At 40.7% G+C, this 22,195-nt stretch overlaps 1 protein-coding gene across 1 annotated transcript in view; it reads left to right on the forward strand.

Moving 5' to 3' along the window:
- RASGEF1B (RasGEF domain family member 1B) overlaps positions 1-22,195 on the forward strand; it is a 286,249-nt gene that overhangs the window by 30,711 nt on the left and 233,343 nt on the right. The window contains exon 2 of the mRNA XM_039350890.1: positions 12,662-12,715. Within this exon, the coding sequence (XP_039206824.1) occupies positions 12,662-12,715 (54 nt within the window). The remainder of the gene's footprint in view (positions 1-12,661; positions 12,716-22,195) is intronic.

Raw genomic sequence — 22,195 nt, forward strand, 5'->3', positions numbered from 1 at the left:
TTAATTTTCCATTAACAATTATTTATGCTTTCTGTGAGGCATTACTGTAATCCATCTTGCCCATTTAATAAAATTCTCTCCAAAGTTCCGCTATCGTCCAGGACTTTAATCAGGAAACCAATTCAAATCTTCAAAGGCCTCTTCTGCATCTAAGCAAATCAATTCAGCTCTTTTAAGTTCTGTTTTTGATTGCATATATAAAAAAGTTCCTCCTATATTCATCTAGCCTCTTTCCATTATTTTCAAAAACTACAATTCCATATGCTGCTTGGAGATAACACAAATATCAGAAAAACCTTATATTTCTGAAGGAGATATACTGTATCTACAAGTAGTTCTCGACTTACAACCACAACTGAGCCCAAAATTTCTGCTGCAAAGCGAGACAGTTGTTAAGTGAGTTTTGCCCTATTTTACGACCTTTCTTGCCACAGTTGTTAAGTGAATCACTGCAGTTGTAAAGTTAGTAACACGGTTGTTAAATGAATCTGGCTTCCCCATTGACTTTGCTTGTTAGAAGGTCCCAAAAGGTGATCACGTGACCCCAGGATGCTGCAGCTGTCATAAATACATGCCAGTTGCCAAGCGTCCAAATTTTGATCATGTGATCACGGGGATGCTGCAATGTTGTAAGTGTGAAAGACAGTCATAAGTCACTTTTTTCAATGCCATTGTAACTTTGTACGATCACTGGATGAACTGTTGTAAGTCTAGGACGATGTGTATTAAGCTGGCTAGGTATACATCCAAACTAGACTGTGTTGTTTCTCTGGGCCACCTATGTGTGTGTTTGTGGGTATAGGCATAATTTATTTTATGTATTTATTTTTGTCATGTTTATGCAGTGTATATTGGAGGTGGTTACTTTTGAGAGCTGTAGGCAATGAAATCTCATTTTAATATATGCTGATTAATGTACATTTAAAGTGACAATAACATTATTCTATTCTATTATCATTATTCTATTCTATTCTATTCTCATTATCCTATTCTATTCTATTCTATTCTATTCTATTCTATTCTATTCTATTCTATTCTATTCTATTCTATTCTATTCTATTCTATTCCATTCCACTCCACTCCACTCCACTCCACTCCATTCCATTCCATTCTATTATCATTATCCTATTTATTCTATTCTATTCTATTCTATTCTATTCTATTCTATTCTATTCTATTCTATTCTATTCTATTCTATTCTATTCTATTCTATTCTATTCTATTCTATTTTCCCAGTCCCTAACTTTATTTCTAGTTATTCATGAGAAATAAACAAAAGTTTTCTAAAGTGCTGATGATAGAGATGGTGGTATATAGCTGCCAATACCAAAGATATTGAAGATAATAAGGGCTCCAGTAATGAACAATTATTGGCTTTGCCATAAATACACAACTCTCAAATTCTGGCATCTCAGTTCTCCGTGATATATTGTTGTAGCTGACTGCAACATTTGCATATTTGATCTGTATTTGTAGATTTATTTAACAGCCATGAAAGTCCCTTTGGATTGGAATAATTCCATGCAGGTTAGCCTCACAAAACGCAGCAACAGCAATCCATTTAGAGAGAAAATAGTTCCAATGGGTTCCGCCAGCTGATAGACCGGAAAAATAGGATCATCAGGTGCAGCTAACTGGATTAGATTATGCTTAAAATTTATCATTACAATAACCTAATGGCCATTGATGGGAATAGCTTATTCTCAATTAGCTTGATGCCCTCAAGGTGTTTTGCTTAGCAGTAGTTCTGAGGGGTTTTGGCACAGAGATGCTAATTCTGCTGCAGAACTAAAAGGCGCAGTTGGGACTATGCTCCCATCACACATTCTGGATGGGTTGTGGAGATGTTTTTTTGGCAGTAGGGGGTTGGGAGGGAGATGAGTTTGTTGTTGATGTGGGACAAGCAGACTACGAATTGCTTTGAGAAGGACTCAGTACATTTCTCAAGCCCTGTATCGCTGACAAGACAAGAAAACAAGAAAGCACAAATGCCTAGAAGGTCTCTTTAATGTTTGTTGTTCAGTTGCTAAGTTGTTTCTTACTCTTTGCTACCCAATGGACTGCAGCACGCCAGGCCCTCCTGTCCTCCACTGTCTCCCGCAATTCGCCCAAATTCATGTTCATTGTGTCAATGTCATTATCTAACCATCTCATCCTCTGCTGTGCCCTTCTCCTTATTCCCTTCCATCTTTCCCAACATCTTTTCCAAAGAGTCCTCTCTTCTCATTTGGTGGCCAAAGAGTTTGAGCTTCAGCTTCAATATCTATCCCAAAGGTCAGTGGTGGAATTCAAATACCTGAACAACCGGTTCTCTTATTTGAAGCAGGCCTGGGCCTCCGAGGCCTAGAACAAACTTTTGGAAGTGTCATCCACGCACTTCCGGTGGGCCATTCTAGGCCTGGGAGGCCTCCTCCAGGCCTCCCAGGTCTAGACTGGACTTCTGGAAGCCAGATGGTTCTCTGAATGCAGCAAAATTTAGCTACCGGTTCTATCGAACCGGTGCAAACCGGCTGAATCCCACCACTGCCAAAGGTGCTTTTTCATGAGGCAACTGGACTTTCTTGTTTTTCTTTGAAGACGTTTCGCTTCTCATCCAAGAAGCTTCTTCAGCTCTGAACTGAAGCACCTTTGGAATAACTATGACCTGAATGACTGAGAATTTCCATAGACTTCAATATCTGTCCTTCCAAAGAATAGCCAGGATTTTTTAAATGTTAGTCTGGAGTAAATACAGAATATTGGAAACTGTCCTAGGAATTTTCCAACCTCATTTACAATGAGTTCTTAAAGACGGACTCTCTTTGAAACACTTTTCCCCATATGTCTCCCAATCTGGGCTGAACTGCTGATTGGGAGATAATCTGCCAACTGCTCTCCAATGTTCCCCACCATCTCTCATGTCAGAATGGGATAACTCCACCATGGCCAACTCACCATAAGATCTCCAATATCTTAGGGGCTGCCCCAAAGAAGAGGGAGTCAAGTTATTCTCCAAAGCACCTGAAGGCAGGACAGGAAGCAATGGATGGAAACTAACCAAAGAGAGAAGCAACTTAGAACTAAGGACAAATTTCCTGACAGTTAGAACAATTAGTCAGTGGAACTGCTTGCCTGCAGATGTTGTGAGTGCTCCATCACTGGATGCTTTAAAAAATAGACTGGACTGCCACTTGTCTGGAATGGGATAGGATTTCTTGCCTGAGCAGGGGGTTGGACTAGATGACCTCCAAGGTCTCTTCCAACTTTATGATGATGATGATGAAGAAGAAGAAGATGATGACTTGCCATGTCCAACTGGTAAACAAAGGTAAACAAACTGGTAAACAAAACATATATTTGACTTTGCATGTTACAACAGCGGCAAGAATTATATTTGCGCAGTATTGGAAAAATGAAGGAATACCATCAGATGAAGAAATAACTAAAAAAAATATTAGAATGTGCGGAGATGGATAGACTGACTCTGAGACTGAAAGAAAAAGAAGAAACGGAATATTATCAAACTTGGGACTATCATTGGCTAGAGGAAAAAATAAAGGATTAGGAACTAAATATGTATTAGCGAATGTAAACTCAGACAGCACGTTGGTTGAATAAATACTATTGAATGCATGGAAAAAAATCAATAAAATTGTTTTTTTTTTTTTTAAAAAAAAGAGCAAAAAAAGATTGAGGCTGACTGTGAAATACGTATTCATTTTGTTAGGCTTTGGACTTCTGACTCAAGAAGAGGACTCAAATTCTCATCTCTCAGGGACTTCCTTGCTCCTATTATTTTCACTAGTGACCTTGAGGTGACAGGAACATATGGACTTCATTGGGAAACTAATTAAAAGACCATCAATATCCATTATGCTCCGGTCCTAGGGGTGTTAATTCTGAAGGCCCTGCAGGGTTTCCTAAAAATATCTCTCTCTGAGGGAGAGATAGGAACAAGGATCACTCAACTCAGTCTGAACTGCTGCTTAGAATTTTCTAACTCTAGGTTTGGGGAAGAGTCAGTTCCAAGAAACAAAAAAACAACAACGACAAAAAACAATTTTTGATATTGTAATGCCAAAAAAAAACCCAACACAGTCCTAGGTTGCATTAACAGAAGGATAGAATCAAGATCACAGGAAATGTTAGTGCCACTTTATAACGCCTTGGTAAGACCACACTTGGAATATTGCATCCTGTTTTGGTCTCCACAATATAAAAAAAATATGTTGAGATGCTATAAACCAGTGGTGGTGGACCTATGGCATGTGTGCCACACGTGGCATGCAGAGCCCTCTCTGTGGGCATGCGCGCGGTCGCCCCAGTCCTAGGCCTTCAGCTGTGTTTTTATAAAACCTTTTTGCTTTAGGCCTCCACCGCCGTGTGCAAAAAAAAAAAAAAAAAAAAAAAAAGGTTCAATCAATCAGTCAATTTCAACTTCTCGTGGGGAAAAAAAAGATCTTGCAAAGTTGGAATTGATTGATTGAACTTTTTAGTCCCACCCAAGTCTGCCGTTACCACTGCAGCCATGCCCACCCAATGGGCCACACCCACCCAATGGGCCACACCCTCCTGGCACCCGACAATGCATAAGTGGGTTTTGGGTTTGGGCACTCGGTCTCTAAAAGTTTTGCCATCGCTGCGATAAACAGTATAGAGATAATTACGAGGCTGGAGGTTAAAACATATGAAGAACGGTTGCAGGAACTGGATATGTCGAATTTAATGAAAAGCAGGATTAGGGGTAATATGATACACTTAACATTTGTGGCAAGAAATGTTGTAAAATGAGGCAAAATTCACTTAACAACTGTCTTGCTTAACAACAGAACTTTTGGGCTCAGCTGTGCTTGTAAGTTGAGGACTACCTATATTCATCAGAAATATCATGATAGTATTTTTCTTAACCACCATTTCCCCAAAACTTCTATTTACATTATGAATTTATCCCAATAGATGATATAATTGAGAAACCCATATAGCTGGACCTCAAAAAGACCTTGATATCTGTCTACAGCAAATGCACCTTCAAATTGCTCGACTCTCTCTCTTTGTCACCTTTGTTTAAAAATTTAATGTATTTTAAATAATTAAATGACAGCTCATTAATTCAGCCCCAGTCTTCCCCCAGACAAACCAAGGAGATTCATTAGTATTTTCTGAAGCTTGTCTGCTTAGCTCTGCCAGATGTTGTTCATGTGTGAAGTGAGGTTGAGAATAGACTGTGGGCAAGAATGGAGATGGGTGAGATTTATTGGGGAGGGGTTTGTATAATGGACCATATTTGCCTTCCAGGACTATTCAGGCCTTTGGCATTATTCCAGTGGTGGGATTCAAATATGTGAACAACTGGTTCTCTGTGTGGATGCCACTTCCAGAAGTCCATTCTGGGCCTGGGCAACAAAAAATTAGCTACCGGTTCTGCCGAAGTGGTGCGAACTGGCTGAATCCCACCACTGCATTATTCCTAAAGCAAGACGCAGCCATTGGTGCCAACTGGATTCTCAACTTGATTCAACAGTAGAACAGTCAATCAAGTTGCAAAAAAACGACTGTCCCTCCAGTTTTGACTAATTGGGCTAGTATCTGGATTTCCATGATGCCTGTCTGCCCATGGACACATTTCTTGGGGGTCCCCCAAGCCCCAGTTTCCTTGTTATATTTAAAATATCCCGTAATTTTAGCAAAATTGAGGGGAAAAAAAAGATTGAGTCTCTGTCTACCTGTCCTTCAAAAGAGAAAGAAAGATAGGTAGTAGAGAGATTCTTGGGAGTTCAGACAGGATAGCTCAACTTTATCCCCATGGCCTTGTGGAAAATTAACATTTTTTTTATTTTGTGAATAGCCAGGCCCCCACATTTACACGTGCTTTCCAAAGTCCACCTGTGTCAATGAACCCCAAATAATCTGAGACTCTTATGCTACTAGTACTATCACAGGAGAGAGAGAGAGAGAGGGAAAGAGAGAGAGAGGGGGGGGGGAGGGAGGGAGGGAGGGAGAGAGAGAGAGAGAGAGAGAGAGAGAGAGAGAGAGAGATTGTATTTGTACAATTATAACTTTATGTTTTATTGTAGCTCTGATGAATGGAGCAATATTTTAGAGACTCAGACCTGCTTTTGTGCTACCAGTAGTACAGGTAGTCCTCATCTTACAACAGTTCATTTAGTGACTATTTGAAGTTACAACGGCACTGAAAAAAGTGACTTACGACCGTTTTTCACACTTACAGCATCCGTTGCAGCATCCCCATGGTCAGGTGATCAAAATTCAGATGCTTGGCAACTGACTCGTATTTATGACGGTTGCAGTGTCCTGGGGTCATGTGATTCTGGCAAACAAAGTCAATGGGGAAGCCAGATTTGCTTAAAAACCGTGGTACTAATTTAACAACTGTGCTGCGATTCACTTAACAACTGTGGCCAAAAGGTTATAAAATGAAGCAAAACTCACTTAACAACCATTGCACTTAGCAACGGTTGTGGTCATTAGTCAAGGACTGCCTACATTCTCCCATCTTTGGGCATCTAATAGCCTTACTGCCTTTACCATATCTTAAAATTGTTGATAAGCTTTTATAGAGGATTGTCCATAAGTCCTACGAAGAAATAAAAATCCACCTTCATCTGCGTATTAATTTTTAAAAACCCTCGCGGCACCACGTGTATTTGTGTTCAATATGTTTTGCTTTTTCACAAGACTAGCAACTCTTCTCTGTGTATCTCAGAATTGTAGGCAGCCACTGTCATTTGCTCATGCAGGCATTCTCATCTTTATGCCAAACAGGTCTGTAACTCTTCTTCTGGGGATAAAATCAGTTTGAAGCAGGAGGTATCGCAAATAGACCTCCTGGCGCATCAGTTCCAGAGCTGTGCTAAGCTTCAAAGGGATGTTTGATACAGCACAACTGGGCAAAGAGGCTTGCTGTGAATGGGGGGGGGGGTAGCAATTGGCCAGCCTATTCCACCAAAAGCACCAGGGCAGATGCTTTTCTGAAAGGCTTGGTACAAATGCCTTGAACACTTTCCCAAATCGGCAAGAATCTTATGTGCAACCTTATATGGAATGACACACTAATTCCCATAATGGATGTTAAAAGGGATGAAGCTGGCGGAGATGGCAAAAATCGACTGTTTTAATAAATGCGAAGAATTTAATAGAATAACAGAAGACAGCTAGTCCTCGACTTAAAACAGTTTGCTTAGTGACCTTCAAAGGTACAATGGCACTGAAAAATGTGACTTATGACAGGTACGACCTTTGCAGCATCCACAAGATCACGTGATTGAAAATCAGATGCTTGGTAACTGAGTTCATACTTATGACCGTTGCTGTGTCCCAAGGTCAGGTGATCCCCTTTTGCAACCTTCTGACAAGCAAAGTCAATGGGGAAGCCAGATTCAATTAACAACCATGTTACTAATTTAATGACTGCAGTGATTCACTTAGTAACTGTGGCAAGTGTTGAAGGAAAAGTCTTCATCATGGTTCAGTCCAAGCCGGGAATAAACAACAAGGTGACTGCTTTAGAAAGAAAGTTGCAGTTTATTGAAGAGGAGAGCCAGACAGAAAGATGACTCTGGCAGAAAAGAGAGAGCGCACGTGTAGGGAGTGGGTTTTTATACCCTCTGGGGTTCTTGAGTTGTTTCCTGTTCCTGTTTGAGGCTTTGTATTTCCTGTGTCATGTATTTTGACCTGTGTCCCTTTGGCATCGGTGGGTTAATCCTATTATGTCCTATCTTAGAGTTTGGGTGGAATATGTAGATTTTAGGTGTCTTTGTCTTCTTAATCTTCTAGCTGGGGGCCTCCGATCTTTCTGGATTATTTACATCTGCATTTCTACAGAGCTGGTTTCTGCTTGGGGAAGGGAGACTTGGGGCTATTAAGAAAACTGGGCATGCTTTTCTGCCTCCTTATGGAAATATATTTTTCTGCCCTTTTAATATTTCCTTCTCTGGGGGGCTGACTTCCCACTAAAGTCATAAAATGGGACAAAACTCACTTAACAAATGCCTCACTTAACAGCAGAAATTTTGGGCTCAATTGTGGTCGTGCGTCAAAGACTACATCTCATAGAGTTGGAAGGGACCTTGGAGGTCTTCTAGTCCAACCCCCTGCTAGATAAATTTATCTAGCTTTGTTTCCTTTTGGAAACCACTTCTGGATTTTAACTGAAAAACAAAAAATGGAACTCTAATTTTAGGTTTTGACCATTAGAACGATTTTGTGGTTATAGAAATGGCTTGAAACATTTAGAAATGCAAAGAAAAATTCTGAGGGTGTAACTTTTTATAATATATTCTATTGCGCCACAAAAAATGGGAAGGCACTACTTTTTTATTCCTTTTTTATTTCTTTCTGCACTTAACAACCGCGTTACTCGTTTAACAACTGCAGTGATTCACTTAACAAATGTGGCACGAAAAGGGGTAAAATGGGGCAAAACTCACTTAACAGATTTGCCACTTAGCACCATATATTTTGGGCTCAATTGTGGTCGTACGTTGAGGACTACCTGCAGGAATTGGGGGTGAACATATTATGTTCATTGGATGCAGTAGAGCCTGTATCCTATTTAATTAATTATATTTATATATTGTCTGGGGTCAAAAAGTCAAGTTGGCGGCTGCAATCATTGATTGATGCTCTGCCCCCCCTTTTTTTTAATAGAATGGGGCTTGTTTGCACAATCACGTCAGTTATCTTGACTTTTTGGACAATCTCTCTTCCCTTGGAGACTTCTAAGTTTGTACATGTTGCATGCTCACAAACAGGCTGCTTGCTAAAATCACATAGGAATAGCAAACTCATTTGTGAATCCAAAGTTTCAGTCTTCAGCCAAGAAAATTCACTAAGGCTGGCAGTCCTGCCAGAGGGCTTAATTATCTCAATAATAATTATAATAGACATGGCAGAGACAGGTGGTTTTTTTTAATATCACTTTTCAGGTCAGCTTAGACAGATCCTTTTAATCCAGAGCAATGATGTCGCTTTCGTTATATCACTCCAAAATCCATGCTGGCATTTCCACAGGCAAAATCTTTCTAAATTTCTAATTGCCTTTGGCTGTAAACTATAGGTTGGGAATGTATTATGCCTGTGTATGGTGCAGGTTGATTGAGCACCCCAGAAAAAGCAATTATGTTGACTGAACTGATTTTAGAGAAATATTCTGTATCAAGGCTTTAAGCAGGGAGAGTTCAGGAACCAAGAGAATGTGTAAACGGGCAGAAGAAACTTGCATGTGAGTAAATCCAAAGCATGGCAGGGGACAGGGAGCAAGTACGGCGGCTGTGCTTCTCAAAATTTGACCGCTTTAAGAAGTGTGGATTTCATGCTGGCTGTTGATTTCTGAGAGTTGAGGTCCACACATCTTAAAGTTGAGAAACACTGGATAAACCATTGGATAAAGAAGTGAAGGGAATGAATTTGTAGATCAAACAGATTGGATGAGATAGCTAAGAAAGAAAAATAAAATACAAAGTGAACTTGAGAAGTCCTTGGTGCTCTCTGAGCTTGATTGTTTTCTTGCAGATGTTTCGTTACCCAGTCTAGGTAATATCATCTATGCATCAACCTCCTCCTCCTCCTCCTCCTCCTCCTCCTCTGTTACCTAGTTTGGGTAATGAATGCAACAAAACAACCAAGCTCAGAGAGCACCAAGGACCCCACAGTCCTTCTCCTTCTCCTTCTCCTTCTCCTGCTCCTCCCAAAACTGTTACCTAGTTTGGGCAATGAAACATCTGCAAGAAAACAACCAAGCTCAGACAGCACCAAGGACCTCTCATTTCAACCCTGGGCTGCAAATATTCTCCTTTATTGTACAAAGTGAACTTGATTTAAATCTTCGTTTTTCTCTTCAGATAGTAAAAAGCTCTGCCTTAGGATTGTACAGCTACTCCTCAACTTAAGACCCCAACTGGGAACAGAATTTCTGTCGCTAAGCAAGGTGGCTGTTGAGTGAGTCATGTCCTAGTTTACAACCATTTTTATCGTGGTTATTTAGCAAATCCCTGCCATCATTAAGTGAATCCTGCAGCCATTAAAGTGAATCTGGCTTCCCCATTGACTTTGCTTGTCAGAAGCCAGCTGGGAAGGTTGCAAATGGTGATCACGTGACGCCAGGACAGGGCAACTGTGGTTAATAACACCAGTTGCCAGGCACCCAAATTTTGCTTATGGAATCATGAGGGTGCTGTGGTAAGTGCAAGGACCAGTTGTAAGTCACTTTGTTTCAGTGCTGTTGTAACTTTGAACATTTGCTAAACGAATGGCTGTCAGTTGAGAACTACACTACTACTTATGAAGTTGGAAGCACTGAAGCGCTTCCAGGATGAAAGGATCACCATTGTCTGAGGGATGCCCATCACCATTGTCTGAGGGATGCCCAGTTGGGGAATCCTTTTGTTTCCCTGTTAAGTTGTCCACTGAAGTGGTACCCATTTATCTATTCACAGTGTTGAAGGAAAAGTCTTCGTCATGGTTCAGTCCAAGCCGGGAATAAACAACATGGCGACTGCTTTAGAAAGAAGGTTGCAGTTTATTGAAGAGGAGAGCCAGACAGAAAGATGGCTCTGGAAGAAAAGAGAGAGAGCACATGTAGGGAGTTAGTTTTTATACCCTCTGGGGTTCTTGAGGTCTTTCCTGTTCCTGTTTGAGGCTTTGTACTTCCTGTGTCATGTATTTTGACCTGTGTCCCTTTGGCATCGGTGGGTTAATCCTATTATGTCCTGTCTTAGAATTTGGGTGGGGTATGTAGAGTTTAGGTGTCTTTGTCTTCTTAATCTTCTAGCAGGGGGCCTCCAACCTTCCTGGATTATTTACATCTGCATTTCTACAGAGCTGGTTTCTGCTTGGGGGAGGGAGACTTGGTGCTATTAAGAAAAACTGGGTATTCTTTTCTGCCTCTTTAAGATCCTTTGAGAAAATATATTTTTCTGCCCTTTTAATATTTCCTTCTCTGGGGGACTGACGTCCCACACCTGCTTTCAAACTGCTGGGTCGACAGGAGCTGGAGTGAATGATGGGGGCTCACCCTGCCACGCTGCGGCAACCGGGATTTTGTACACAGGTCTGCCAATTGTCAGCCCAGCATCCTAACTACGTTGAGAACCACCTGCATAGCAATGAGGTTTCGATAGCTGGGGATTTCAAATCCCCCTCCCCTTAATAGGAGCAAAATTGCCTCTTGAACTCATGAGTTTCTCTTCACTTAATAAACATTGGCCTGCAAATAAAGCAAGAGCCATTAGCTGTATTTAGTATTAAGTAAAGAAGTCAGTGAACGTGATCTTTCTATTCAAGCAGTTTTCCAAATGTTCATTAATTAAATGAAAAACAGATGAGGCTCATTAGCTAGTGTTGTAAATCCTGCCAGTATATTTTCTTCAGTCTTTATATAATTAGTATCTTTCATATTATCGGCCTCAAGAAAATGGATAGGCTGGTGGCTAGTGTCATGGCATAATGGACAAAATAGCACAGGTCAAGTTTATGTCAGACCACGTTAGGGAGGAAATCTGCAAGAAAAGATGTTGAGATAACCCAATGCTACCATCAGCGTAAATTATAAAAGGGCTTCTATCTCTTTCCATCTGCAACCAAAGGCCAGTAATGTCAAGATGGCGACCATGACTTCATGATCAAAGCCCCTCCACCTTTTACAATGCCTTGCATGCACAATGTACATCATTTTGTCAGAGAGAGGGGTGGCCTTGTACTGCAGGGCCACCCAGCAGCGCCATGGCAGCCATGCCCTGCACTCGCGTCCCGCAGCATCAACTGCGCACGACAGGGCACGAGGGCGAGTCTTGTCCCCACTGCCCAGCTGCCGTGTCCTTGACTGCACTGCTCTATGCGGGCCGCGCCCGGGGGTCCTCTCCTCCGGGGGGGCTGCTGGTGAGGAGGAGGCCGCGGGAGGAGTGCCATAAGTTCACCACCACTGTATTAGACCATTCTTCTGGTTATCAGTTGTTTTTTCGGATAGTGCATGCCTTGTGGAATATCATTCCTCCACAAATGAAGTTGACCCTGATGGCCTTCTGTAAGGCATAGGTCCCCAACTTCTGGGCTGTGGCCCATTACTGGGCCTTGGGCTGTTCAGAACCGGGCCACAGAACTGACGGGTGAGCACGTGTGTGCATGCATGCATCATCTCTTCCCCACCCCGTTGATCTGCAAAACTGGAAAGGTTGGCAAACTGTTTTGTAAGGTATTGAAGATGTCATTGTTCCCCCAGGTGTTCGGCTGTTTAAAATTGTTGAAGGTATTTTTTTTTATTAAGTGGGAATGTATGTAATTTTGACTCGGGCATTGTGGTTTGGATTGTTCAACTCTGGTTTTAATCTTGTGTTTAACCTCTTTAGTTTCTGTGTCTTCCAGTCAGTCTTCACATCTGGTGGTTACTTGGATAGAACGTGCAGTTTTCTTGGTGACAATTTTAACCATTATGGGAAACAATAATCCGGTCAACATCTTCAGTGAACTTCCAGCAAAAACGAAACCCTTGGGTTGTATTTTGTTCTCTTTGGAAATTTATCCTTTTGGCTCGCCTCTTGAATCTTATGTCCTCATATGTTCCATCTCTCAGGTTGCTCCTTGAAATAATACTGCAATATTAAAAAAAACAAAAACACACAAAATAAAAGGTGGGAAAATGCCTTTTTTTTCCTCTTCTTTCTTTCAGACTTCCTGTTTCAGCTCTTTGGTTAATGAGAAGACCCTGTCTGATTGCAAACAGGTAGGTGGGTCTTTTATTCCCCCTGCTTTTTAAGTCTTTGTCTTCGAATGATAAAAGGATGTTACTGAGCTTGCGGGGGATGGGTAAGTTCATGCCGCCAAAGATGCTTCTGTAATTAAATAATTGATTAGAAAGCAGTGGAGTTTGGCAGGCCCTGGTTCAAACAAAGGTAAATCCTCTTTCGACTTGCTGTTAGTTGGCGTTGAATGTAGTATTCTAAATTCCATCTTTACGTGAGGCGTTTTTCAAGACCATTGCGCCATGTTAAAATTCACGCCAGAAAGTAGTACTGATAACTCTATTCAGAACTTTAACTTCTTTTATGTAGCAAGGTAATAGGAACTCAAAGAAGATGCAGATCAGGGATACGAGAGCTTCTGAAAATAGGCATTTGGACTGAATGCAAGATATATTTAAGATGTGAAGTGGATGGTAAAATTTTGGTGGCTTATGACATGAGGGCTGTTATGTTTTGGGAAGGATGACAACCACTCCAGCACATGTTTTTGTAGAGCACGTGAAGCAGAATTTCATAGATTTGTCTTTTGCAATGTGAGAGGACACCAGCGTCAACAACGAGAGAGAGAGAGAGAGAGAGAGAGAGAGAGAGAGAGAGAGAGAGAGAGAGAGAGGGAGGGAGGGAGGGAGGGAGGGAGGGAGGGAGGGAGAGAGGGAGGGAGAGAGAGAGAGAGAGAGAGACCTATGTAGAGATAAAGAAACAGATAGAGATAGAGGGGAATAGAGATGGGGATAGGGATAGGTTAGAGGTAGAGATGATAGATAGATAAATAGATAGATAGAGAGAGAGAAAGATGATAGAGATGAGATAGATGATAGAGAGATGATAGATATAGATAGATAGATAGATAGATAGATAGATAGATAGATAGACAGAGATGATAGATAGATGATAGAGAGATGAAAGATAGATGATACATGATAGATGATAGATAGACAGACAGACAGACAGATAGATATAAAAATAGACAGATAGATAGTGGGATAGAGATAGAAATAGGTTTAAATTAGATGTAAAAATATTAATATAGAACGAGATAGAGAGACAGGTGTAGATTAGGTGTAAAGGTATGGATATTAAATATGTAGAGACAAAAAGTCAAGAGAGAGGTGTAGATTAGAGGCAGGCAGGGGGCAAAGATATCTGAGCCTACCTTTGGAGGTTATTCATTTCTGGAGATTTTTAAGTACATCTCAGGGAACGTTTCATTGGTTTTCCTGGACATTGCAGAGATTTGGATTAACAGTACAGAATAACAGTTTGAAGGGACCTTAGAGGTCTTCTAGTCCAACCCCCTGCTCAGTCAGGAAACCCTATATCATTTCAGACAAATGGTTGTCCAGTCTCTTCTTTAAAATGTCCAGTGTTGGAGCACCCACAACGTCTGGAGGCAGGTTGTTCCACTGATTAATGGAACACAGTCAATGCGGTTCCTTCCGTTTCTACAATTCCATGATTGTCATTCCAAAACATATTTCAGTCTTCTATCAATGACAAACTCAAGGCAGCTCAGCTAAAGTATCAAAAAAATTTAAATCAATTAATAGATTATCTTGATAAGGGAAAGAATAAGGACTAATCTAAACAAACTCCTATGAGGGGGCCTTCCATAACTGTGGAGTAAAGCAGACGAAGGGCTTCCACTATATGCCTGACAGAGAAGCCTCTGAAAATACAGGCATCTTTAGGTGAGGAAGATTATATATAGCCAGGGCATTTTCAAAGTACAGGTAGTTCTTGACTTACAACAGTTCATTTAGTGATTGTGAAAAGCTAGGCACTTAAACTGTTGCAGCATCCACATGGTTACATGATTAGAATTCAGATGCTTGGCAACGGACTCATATTTATGACCGTTACAGTGCCCTGGGTTCGTGTGATCCCTTTTTTGCAACCTTCTGACAAGCAAAGTCAATGGGGGAGTCAGATTCACTTAACAACCACGTTGGTAATTTAACAACTGCAGTGATTCAGTTAAGAACTGTGGCAAGACAGGCCATAAAATGGGACAAAACTCACTTAACAACTGTCTTACTTAGCAACAGAAATTTGGGGTAAGTCAGTTGCAAGTCAAGGCCTACCTGTCACCAAAACCAAAGCTGTTTGTGGTAAAAAAAATATGAAATTCAATATTTTTCTTGCTCCAAAAATGATTGGCAGTACCATGCAGATTTTAAATACGTTCAGTTCTAGCTTAGCAGTATAACTGCTTCAAATGGAACTAATAGATGTTTCCTGAGAGAGGAGATAATTGTATTTAGTTAATTTGGGAGACGGATTTTATTATTACACTGAAAACCACTCACAGGGTGGGCTCCCCAGAGAGAAAGACCACACCTTTCGTTCCTCACTGAAAAGACAGAGGCAAAGAGGCATGGATGGAGGAAGAAAAAAAGCAATCTATACAAAGATTTGTTGGAGAAGACTCCTGAGAAGGCCTTGGCCAGTCAAGGAAATAAACAGGTGGATCACTTGAGGCACAAATGACCAGGCTCAAATTTTCCTACTTTGGACACAAAGATCCAGCTCTCTGGAAAAGATTCTAAAGCCTGGAAAGTTGGAAAGAAAGAGAAGAAGAGGACGACTAGGAACAAGTAGATGGGTTCAGTTAGAGTGGCAATGGGTGGACAGTTGAAAGACCTGAAAAGACCAAGTTAGGTACAGATCATCCTACAGAAAAATCTGTGTGGTCACTAAGAAAGTCAAGAAGCAACGGATGGAAACTAATCCAGGAGAGAAGCAACCTAGAACTAAGAAGAAATTTCTTGACAGTTAGAACAATTGACCAGTGGAATGACTTGCCTCCAGAAGTTGTGGGTGCTCCAACACTGGAAGTTTTTAAGAAGAGACTGGACAGCCATTTGTCTGAAATAGTATAGGGTTTCCTGCCTGAGCAGGGGGGGTTGGACTAGATCAGGGGTCCCCAACCTCCAGTCCGTGGATCAGTACCGGGCCACAGCATGCCAGAAGCTGGTCTGCACAAACAAGCAAAGCCCCATCCTTGGGATGCAGGCAGCACACAAAACCACGCACCCTCCGGTCCGCAGAAAAACGTCTCTCCATGGAACCGGTCCCTGGTGCCCAAAAGATTGGGGACCTCTGGACTAGATGACTTCCAAGGTCCCTTCCAATTCTGTTATTCTATTCTATTCTATTCTATTCTATTCTATTCTATTCTATTCTATTCTATTCTATTCTATTCTATTCTACTCTATTCTATACTCTACCCTACGCTCTGCTCTACTCTACTCTACTCTACTCTACTCTACCCTACTCTATCAACATTGACTTGTTGCAGGATCCAATCTGGGTCGGTCACCAGGACTAGAGGTTTTGTCTTCCGGGCTTTTGGACTTGTGCTGGAGCCCATCCTCAGGGAACGTCTCTCTGGCAGAGTGTGTGCTTTGTCTATTCTCTGTGTGGTATTCATATGGTGCCTCTTGTGTGGGGCTTTTTAGATGTAGATTGGGGCGTTGATAGCTGGCTATTAAGTCGTTGGCTGTTGTTTCCTTTTGCTGCCAATGCCTTGCCTCTTAGTTACTTGATATGCTGGGGGTAAATCAGCATTCCTGTTGATTGACGAGGAGCCCATTTCCCAGGCTTCAATCACTTCCCTGGCTGTTTTTGTGCCTCCTCGTCCAACAATCTTAGTAGCTGCAAAATTGAATTTGCAATGTGTTTATTGCAATGTGAGGCTACCAATGAGTTTGGGGCTCCTTGTCTGACCACTCACTTGCATTCTTGTAATCTGGTGGTTAGCTTCCTCCCTGACTGTCATGCAATTAATAATCAGTGCCAAAATTAGAAATAGGAATTGCAATGAGCAGGTTAAAAAGCTATTTGTTTTGTTGCGCATCATGGTAAGCCTTCTGCAATTTCCTCAGATAATAAGACATTTCTCTCTCCCCTCCTTCCCATTGATCCAGCAGAAAATCACTTATCTTGTGGGCTAATAAGATATAAATATAAGCTGAAGCAGAAGGATTCAAGGCCAAAGAATTTTTTTTAAAAAATCCCCTTCTTAAAATGTGGGTTATTCTTTTATTGATGTGGTTGTTCATTTTAGCATAAAGGATATGTGGATGGAAGAGCAAAACACAAAGAATACTTGTACTTTAATTGTTGTATCCCTCACCTGTTTCCTTCCATAAATATAATGGTATTGATTACAGAGATCAATATGTACCTGCTGAAATTTGGAACTGACCAAGGAACCGATTTTGTCATAAATCTTTACCTGCACGCCAGAAATGAAACCATTGATCTGGTTTATAAAATTGAATTTTGACTCTTGAAAATAGCTTGTCGGTAAATCCATTTCGGCACTTGGGACATTTTACTTCAAAACAAATACAAATCGCTCTGAATGAGACATGACAGCAGGCAGCAATGGGGGAATTTTTGCTTTATTGGATTCCGTTCAATTCTAGCTTTTCATTTACTAAACATTCTGTAGCTTGCCTGATAACTCGAGAATAGCTGTCTGCAAAACATGTCAAGCTCAAAACAGTTGTTTCAGGCTTGAAATGGATTTGTTTTGCCCTTACTGGAAATGGTCTTTGGTATTTAAACGTAAAAAGATATTTATGTTGTTTCAACTACTCTGGAAATATTTTAGTCTCAAAACAGCTCTTCAAGGACAAGGGAGAGATATGTCTCCAGCTCAAGCTACAGTATTTCTGGAGTAAAGTCAGAACAATTTTATCATATTGCCTTTTAAATGCTTTGTACGTTCCATGAGAGAAAGTTGGTGTAGCGACTGAGGCACCAGAGTTTTAATTCCGCTTTAGCGGCTATTGTTTCATGATTCAAAGCTTTGAGATGAATCTCTCTTTGTAAGGAGGAATTTCTTCTTATCTCTTTCCCAGACATTTTCATGAAAAGGTCAGTTCCTTAGTCCCTCTCTAATCATTAAGCAAGATATAATAATTGGGTGCAATCCCAAAACAACTGGAGCACCACTTGAACACAATTGGCATTGACAAATTCGCTATTAGTCAATTGCAAAAGGCGGCCTTATTAGGAACTGCTTCCATCCTGCGACGATATCTGTAATACCATCAAACATCCACATCTGCCTATCCCAAGTCCTGGGTAAGGACTCGATAGATAGACAAAATGCCAAATCCAGTCTGAACATCTGGCTGACTGTGCGATGATCGATAATAATAATAGTAAAGTTAGAAGGGACCTTGGAGGTCATCTAGTCCAACCCCCTGCTCAGGCAGAAAACCCTACACCATTTCGGACAAATGGCTGTCCAGTCTCTTCTTAAAAACTTCCAGTGTTGGAGCATTTACTGCTTCTGGAGGCAGGCTGTTTCACTGATTAATTGTTCTCACTGTCAGGAAGTTTCTCCGTAGTTCTAGGTTGCTTCTCTCCTTGATTAGTTTCCACCCGTTGCTTCTTGTCCTGCCTTCAGGTGCTTTGGAAAATAGCTTGATTCCCTCTTCTTTATGGCAGTCCCTGAGATATTGGAATACTGCTATGATTAAACAGAAGCATGCTTCTTAAGAGCTATTAGAGCAGAGGTCATCAGAGCAGAGGGGGAGGCATGGGGCCACAAGGACACATGTGACACAAATGGGGCGGGGCTAGCACTTGTGTGATACAGAGTAGCCCTGCCCTGTTCTTACGCGGCACAGTGCCCGTTTCCATGCCCTGCAGCACAGCGGCATCCCATTTTTGCACTCCGAGGTGCGGTGTTGTCCCATTTTCCCACCCTGCCCCATAGTTGTGTCCCATTTTCTTGCCCTGCAGCACAGCGGCATCCCATTTTTGCAGCTTGAGGCATGGCGGTGACCCATTTTCCCACCCTGCCCCTCAGGAGTATCCTATTTTTGTGCCCCGCAGTGCAGCGGCATCCCATTTTTGCACCTTGAGGCATGGCAGCGGCCATTTTTCCACCCTGCCCCACAGCTGTGTCACATTTTCATGCCCCGCGGCACAACAGCATCCCGTTTTTGCACCTTTAGGTGTGGTGGCCCATTTTCGTGCCCCATGGTGCAGCGCTGTCCCATTTTCACACCCTGCGGTGTGGCATCCTGTTTTTTTTTTTTAATTGAAAATTTTTAGGTTTTACAAAAAGAAAAAATTCCCCTCCCCCACACCCCCCACCCCTCCCCTACCCTCCCCCAATCTTCCCAGAGCTGAATACAGGCTTAATTAAAAAAAAATTAAAAAAAATCTTGAAACACTTATAAACCATAAACAAATCTAAATATGTTAATTAAACAAATTATAAAATAATTAACAACAATATATAAAAAAAATACAAGAAGAAAGAAAAGAAAAAACAGAAAAATAAAAAATAAAAAAAATAAATAGAAATAAAAGAAAATATCTAAGAAATATCTTAAACTTTAATTATAAATTATTCAAAAACTAAGTAATATTTTTTTATATCCAACTTATATTGTATGAAATCTATCCATCTTTTCCATACCAGGAGATACTTCTCCTGCGATTGATCTTTCAAGAAAGCCGAAATCTTTGCCATTTCCGCCAAATAAGAAACTTTAAAAAACCATTCTTGCAATGTAGGCAAAGATTCCTTCTTCCAACATTGCCCTACTAACAACCTGGCCGCTGTAATTAAATTTAACATCAATATAATCTCTTTACTGTCACAATCAGAAACAATACCTAACAAAAACAATTGTGGGGTAAATTTTATCCTTCTTCTGAAAATTCTTTGAATATTCCACCATATTTTAATCCAAAAAGCTTTTATATTTTTACATAACCACCAGATATGGTAATAAGTAGCATCCAAACATCCACATCTCCAACATTTAGGCTGCAAGTCAGGATACATACGAGACATTTTTTGTGGATCAAAGTGCCATCTATAAAACATTTTATAAAAGTTTTCCCTTAAATTTTCTGTTTTTGTGCCCCACGGCTACGGTACTAACATGAGTGGGGGGGGTGCATGCCTGTCCCATGGCCCAGTGGCTAGCAGGCCACGGCCCACTACAGGGCCGCAGCCCACAGGTTGGGGACTCCTGTATTAGAGCTTCAATTAGCATACAGTCCAAGTTTGAGCATTGGCTGTTTCTTCAGCCTTGAAAGAGTGAAAGGAGATCAAAAGAGTTCAAGCTTTGACTTCCGGTGGTTCCAGCGACGACGAATGGCGGCGTTTTACAAAGCCGCCCGTTCCTGGTGCGTGTAAAAGCCGCGGGACTTTGACAATCAGCTGTCCCGCGGCTTGAATCTCCTCCCTGGGAAAAAGGGAGGAGGAGAGCTCTCAGGTAGAGGTAAGAGCTCCCCTGGATTCCTGTTATTTTGGGGATCGGAGGGTAGAGCTCCCTCGGAGCCTGAGCAACTCCGCGTTCCAGGGAGACTTCATTCCGAAGTTTTTGGGATGAAGCAAGTTGCCGCTTCCACATCTGCTTTTTTTTCCAGCTGCTTGTGAGTATTTGAAAGCAGACGGAGCAGACCAGGAGAGACTGTGCTTAAGTTTGATGGTGCCTTTAACTTCAGCAAGTTTCCTCTTCCTTTTCTTTTGTTCACTTTCCCTTTAGAAGAAAGGGAAAGTGAAAACTAAAATGGCGATCGTCTTTCTTGCCTGATTTGCATTACAGAGTAAAACCTGGATACAGATTAACTCTTTAAATACAGAAGTAAGAATTTGGCTTTTATTCTTTCCTCTTTTTTTCTCTTTTTTTTTCTCTTTTTTTTAAGAACACTTAAAAGAACTGTGCCCTTTTTTTTTTTCAATAAGAATCTTTCTTCTTGGAACTTAAGAAAATGGCTTCAAAACGTCTGCCTCCCGCCCCTAAGGTTCCTATTTCTTCTCCAATGCCTCAGCCTGCATCTCAGAAACCAAAATCACCTCCACCTTCTCCTCCTCCTCCTGCAATTTCTCTTAATGATTTACAAGATGCTTTAAAACAGCATGCCTTGGATATTAAGGAGGAGGTAAAAGATCTTATAATTGCAGAGAGGGCTAATACAGAAGAATTATTGGAGAAAAAGAACAAACAAGTAAGAGACCATATCCTTCTGGCCTTTCAGGGCCTAGCCCTGCACATAGAAAGGATTGATGACCAGATGGAAAAGATTACTGAAAATGCATCAAGGATGGAATTTAGAATGCAGGAGGTAGAGAACAAGATAGAAATTACACAGGATGAACAAATCATTTCACAATATAGGGAGATGGAACACGCATTGCGTATCAGAGGCCTGAGGGAGACCCCTCAGGAAGACTTAAAGATGCTTATTGTGAAAGATATTGCTCCTAATATTGGTTGGCGGCCTGAAATAATTGAGAATGAGATAGAAAAAATTTTTAGAGTTAAGTCACGGGTTGCTAGACAGAGAAATCTACCAAGAGATGTGGTTATTTATTTTTCTAGAAGATCTATCCGTAATGAAATTATACAGGCTTTTTATGCTTAAGGAACAATTTAACATGTTGATGGCAGATCAGGTGGCTACCAATCTGTCGTATATGAGACATAATACTTTTTGCAATGCGAATAAGCCTGGGAGGTGGTTGGCTTATCAGTTACGAAAGAAACAGAAAGCTAGAATTATAGAGAAAGTAAAATATAAAGGTACTGAGGTTTTTCAGCAAGATTTGATTAAAAAAAGTTTTTTGGACTTTTACACAAAATTATATTCAAGTGATAATATAAGGGGTTTGGATATAGATAAATATTTACAATCAGTACATTTTCCTAGACTTTCAGAGGAACAACAAAATGGGATGAATAGTTTAATTACTGTGGAGGAAATTGGCTTAGCTATTAAGCAGTTAAAGGTTGGAAAGTCTCCTGGACCAGATGGACTGACTTCTAGGTATTATAAGATTTTATCTGAAGAAATGATAGAGCCACTAAAGGAACTTTTTAATAGTATTTTGTTGGGTATGCAAGTTCCTCCTTCTTGGAAAAGAGCTTTTATATCACTGATTCCGAAGGAAGATCAGGATCTTACAGAGCCTAAGAATTATAGGCCAATTTCATTATTGAATGTTGATTATAAGATCTTTACAAAAATTTTGGCAAATAGATTAATGCAGGTTATGAAAGACTTGATTCATAGTGATCAAGCAGGATTTATAACAGGGAGATATATGAAACATAATGTTAGACAAATTATTAATTTAATTGAGTACTTGGATAAGAATAATCAGATTCCTGTGGCTTTTATCTTTTTGGACGCTGAAAAAGCTTTTGATCAATTGGACTGGCAATTTTTATTTTCTTTGGTAGAGAAAATGAATTTTGGGGATAATTTTTTATATGCACTTAAAGCTATATATCAGCAGCAATCTGCACAAATTGTTGTAAATGGGGGATTGACTGAGAATTTTAATATTCAAAAAGAGACAAGACAAGGATGTCCATTATCCCCATTGTTATTTGTTTTAGCATTGGAAATTTTATTGATTCAGATTCGGGAATCGAAGTTAATTAAGGGTGTAAAGATAAGGAAGAATGAGTATAAAT

The sequence above is a fragment of the Crotalus tigris genome, unplaced genomic scaffold (assembly GCF_016545835.1).
Source record: "Crotalus tigris isolate CLP2741 ecotype Arizona unplaced genomic scaffold, ASM1654583v1 scf7180000018362.2422785, whole genome shotgun sequence".
Classification (NCBI taxonomy): Eukaryota; Metazoa; Chordata; class Lepidosauria; order Squamata; family Viperidae; genus Crotalus; species Crotalus tigris.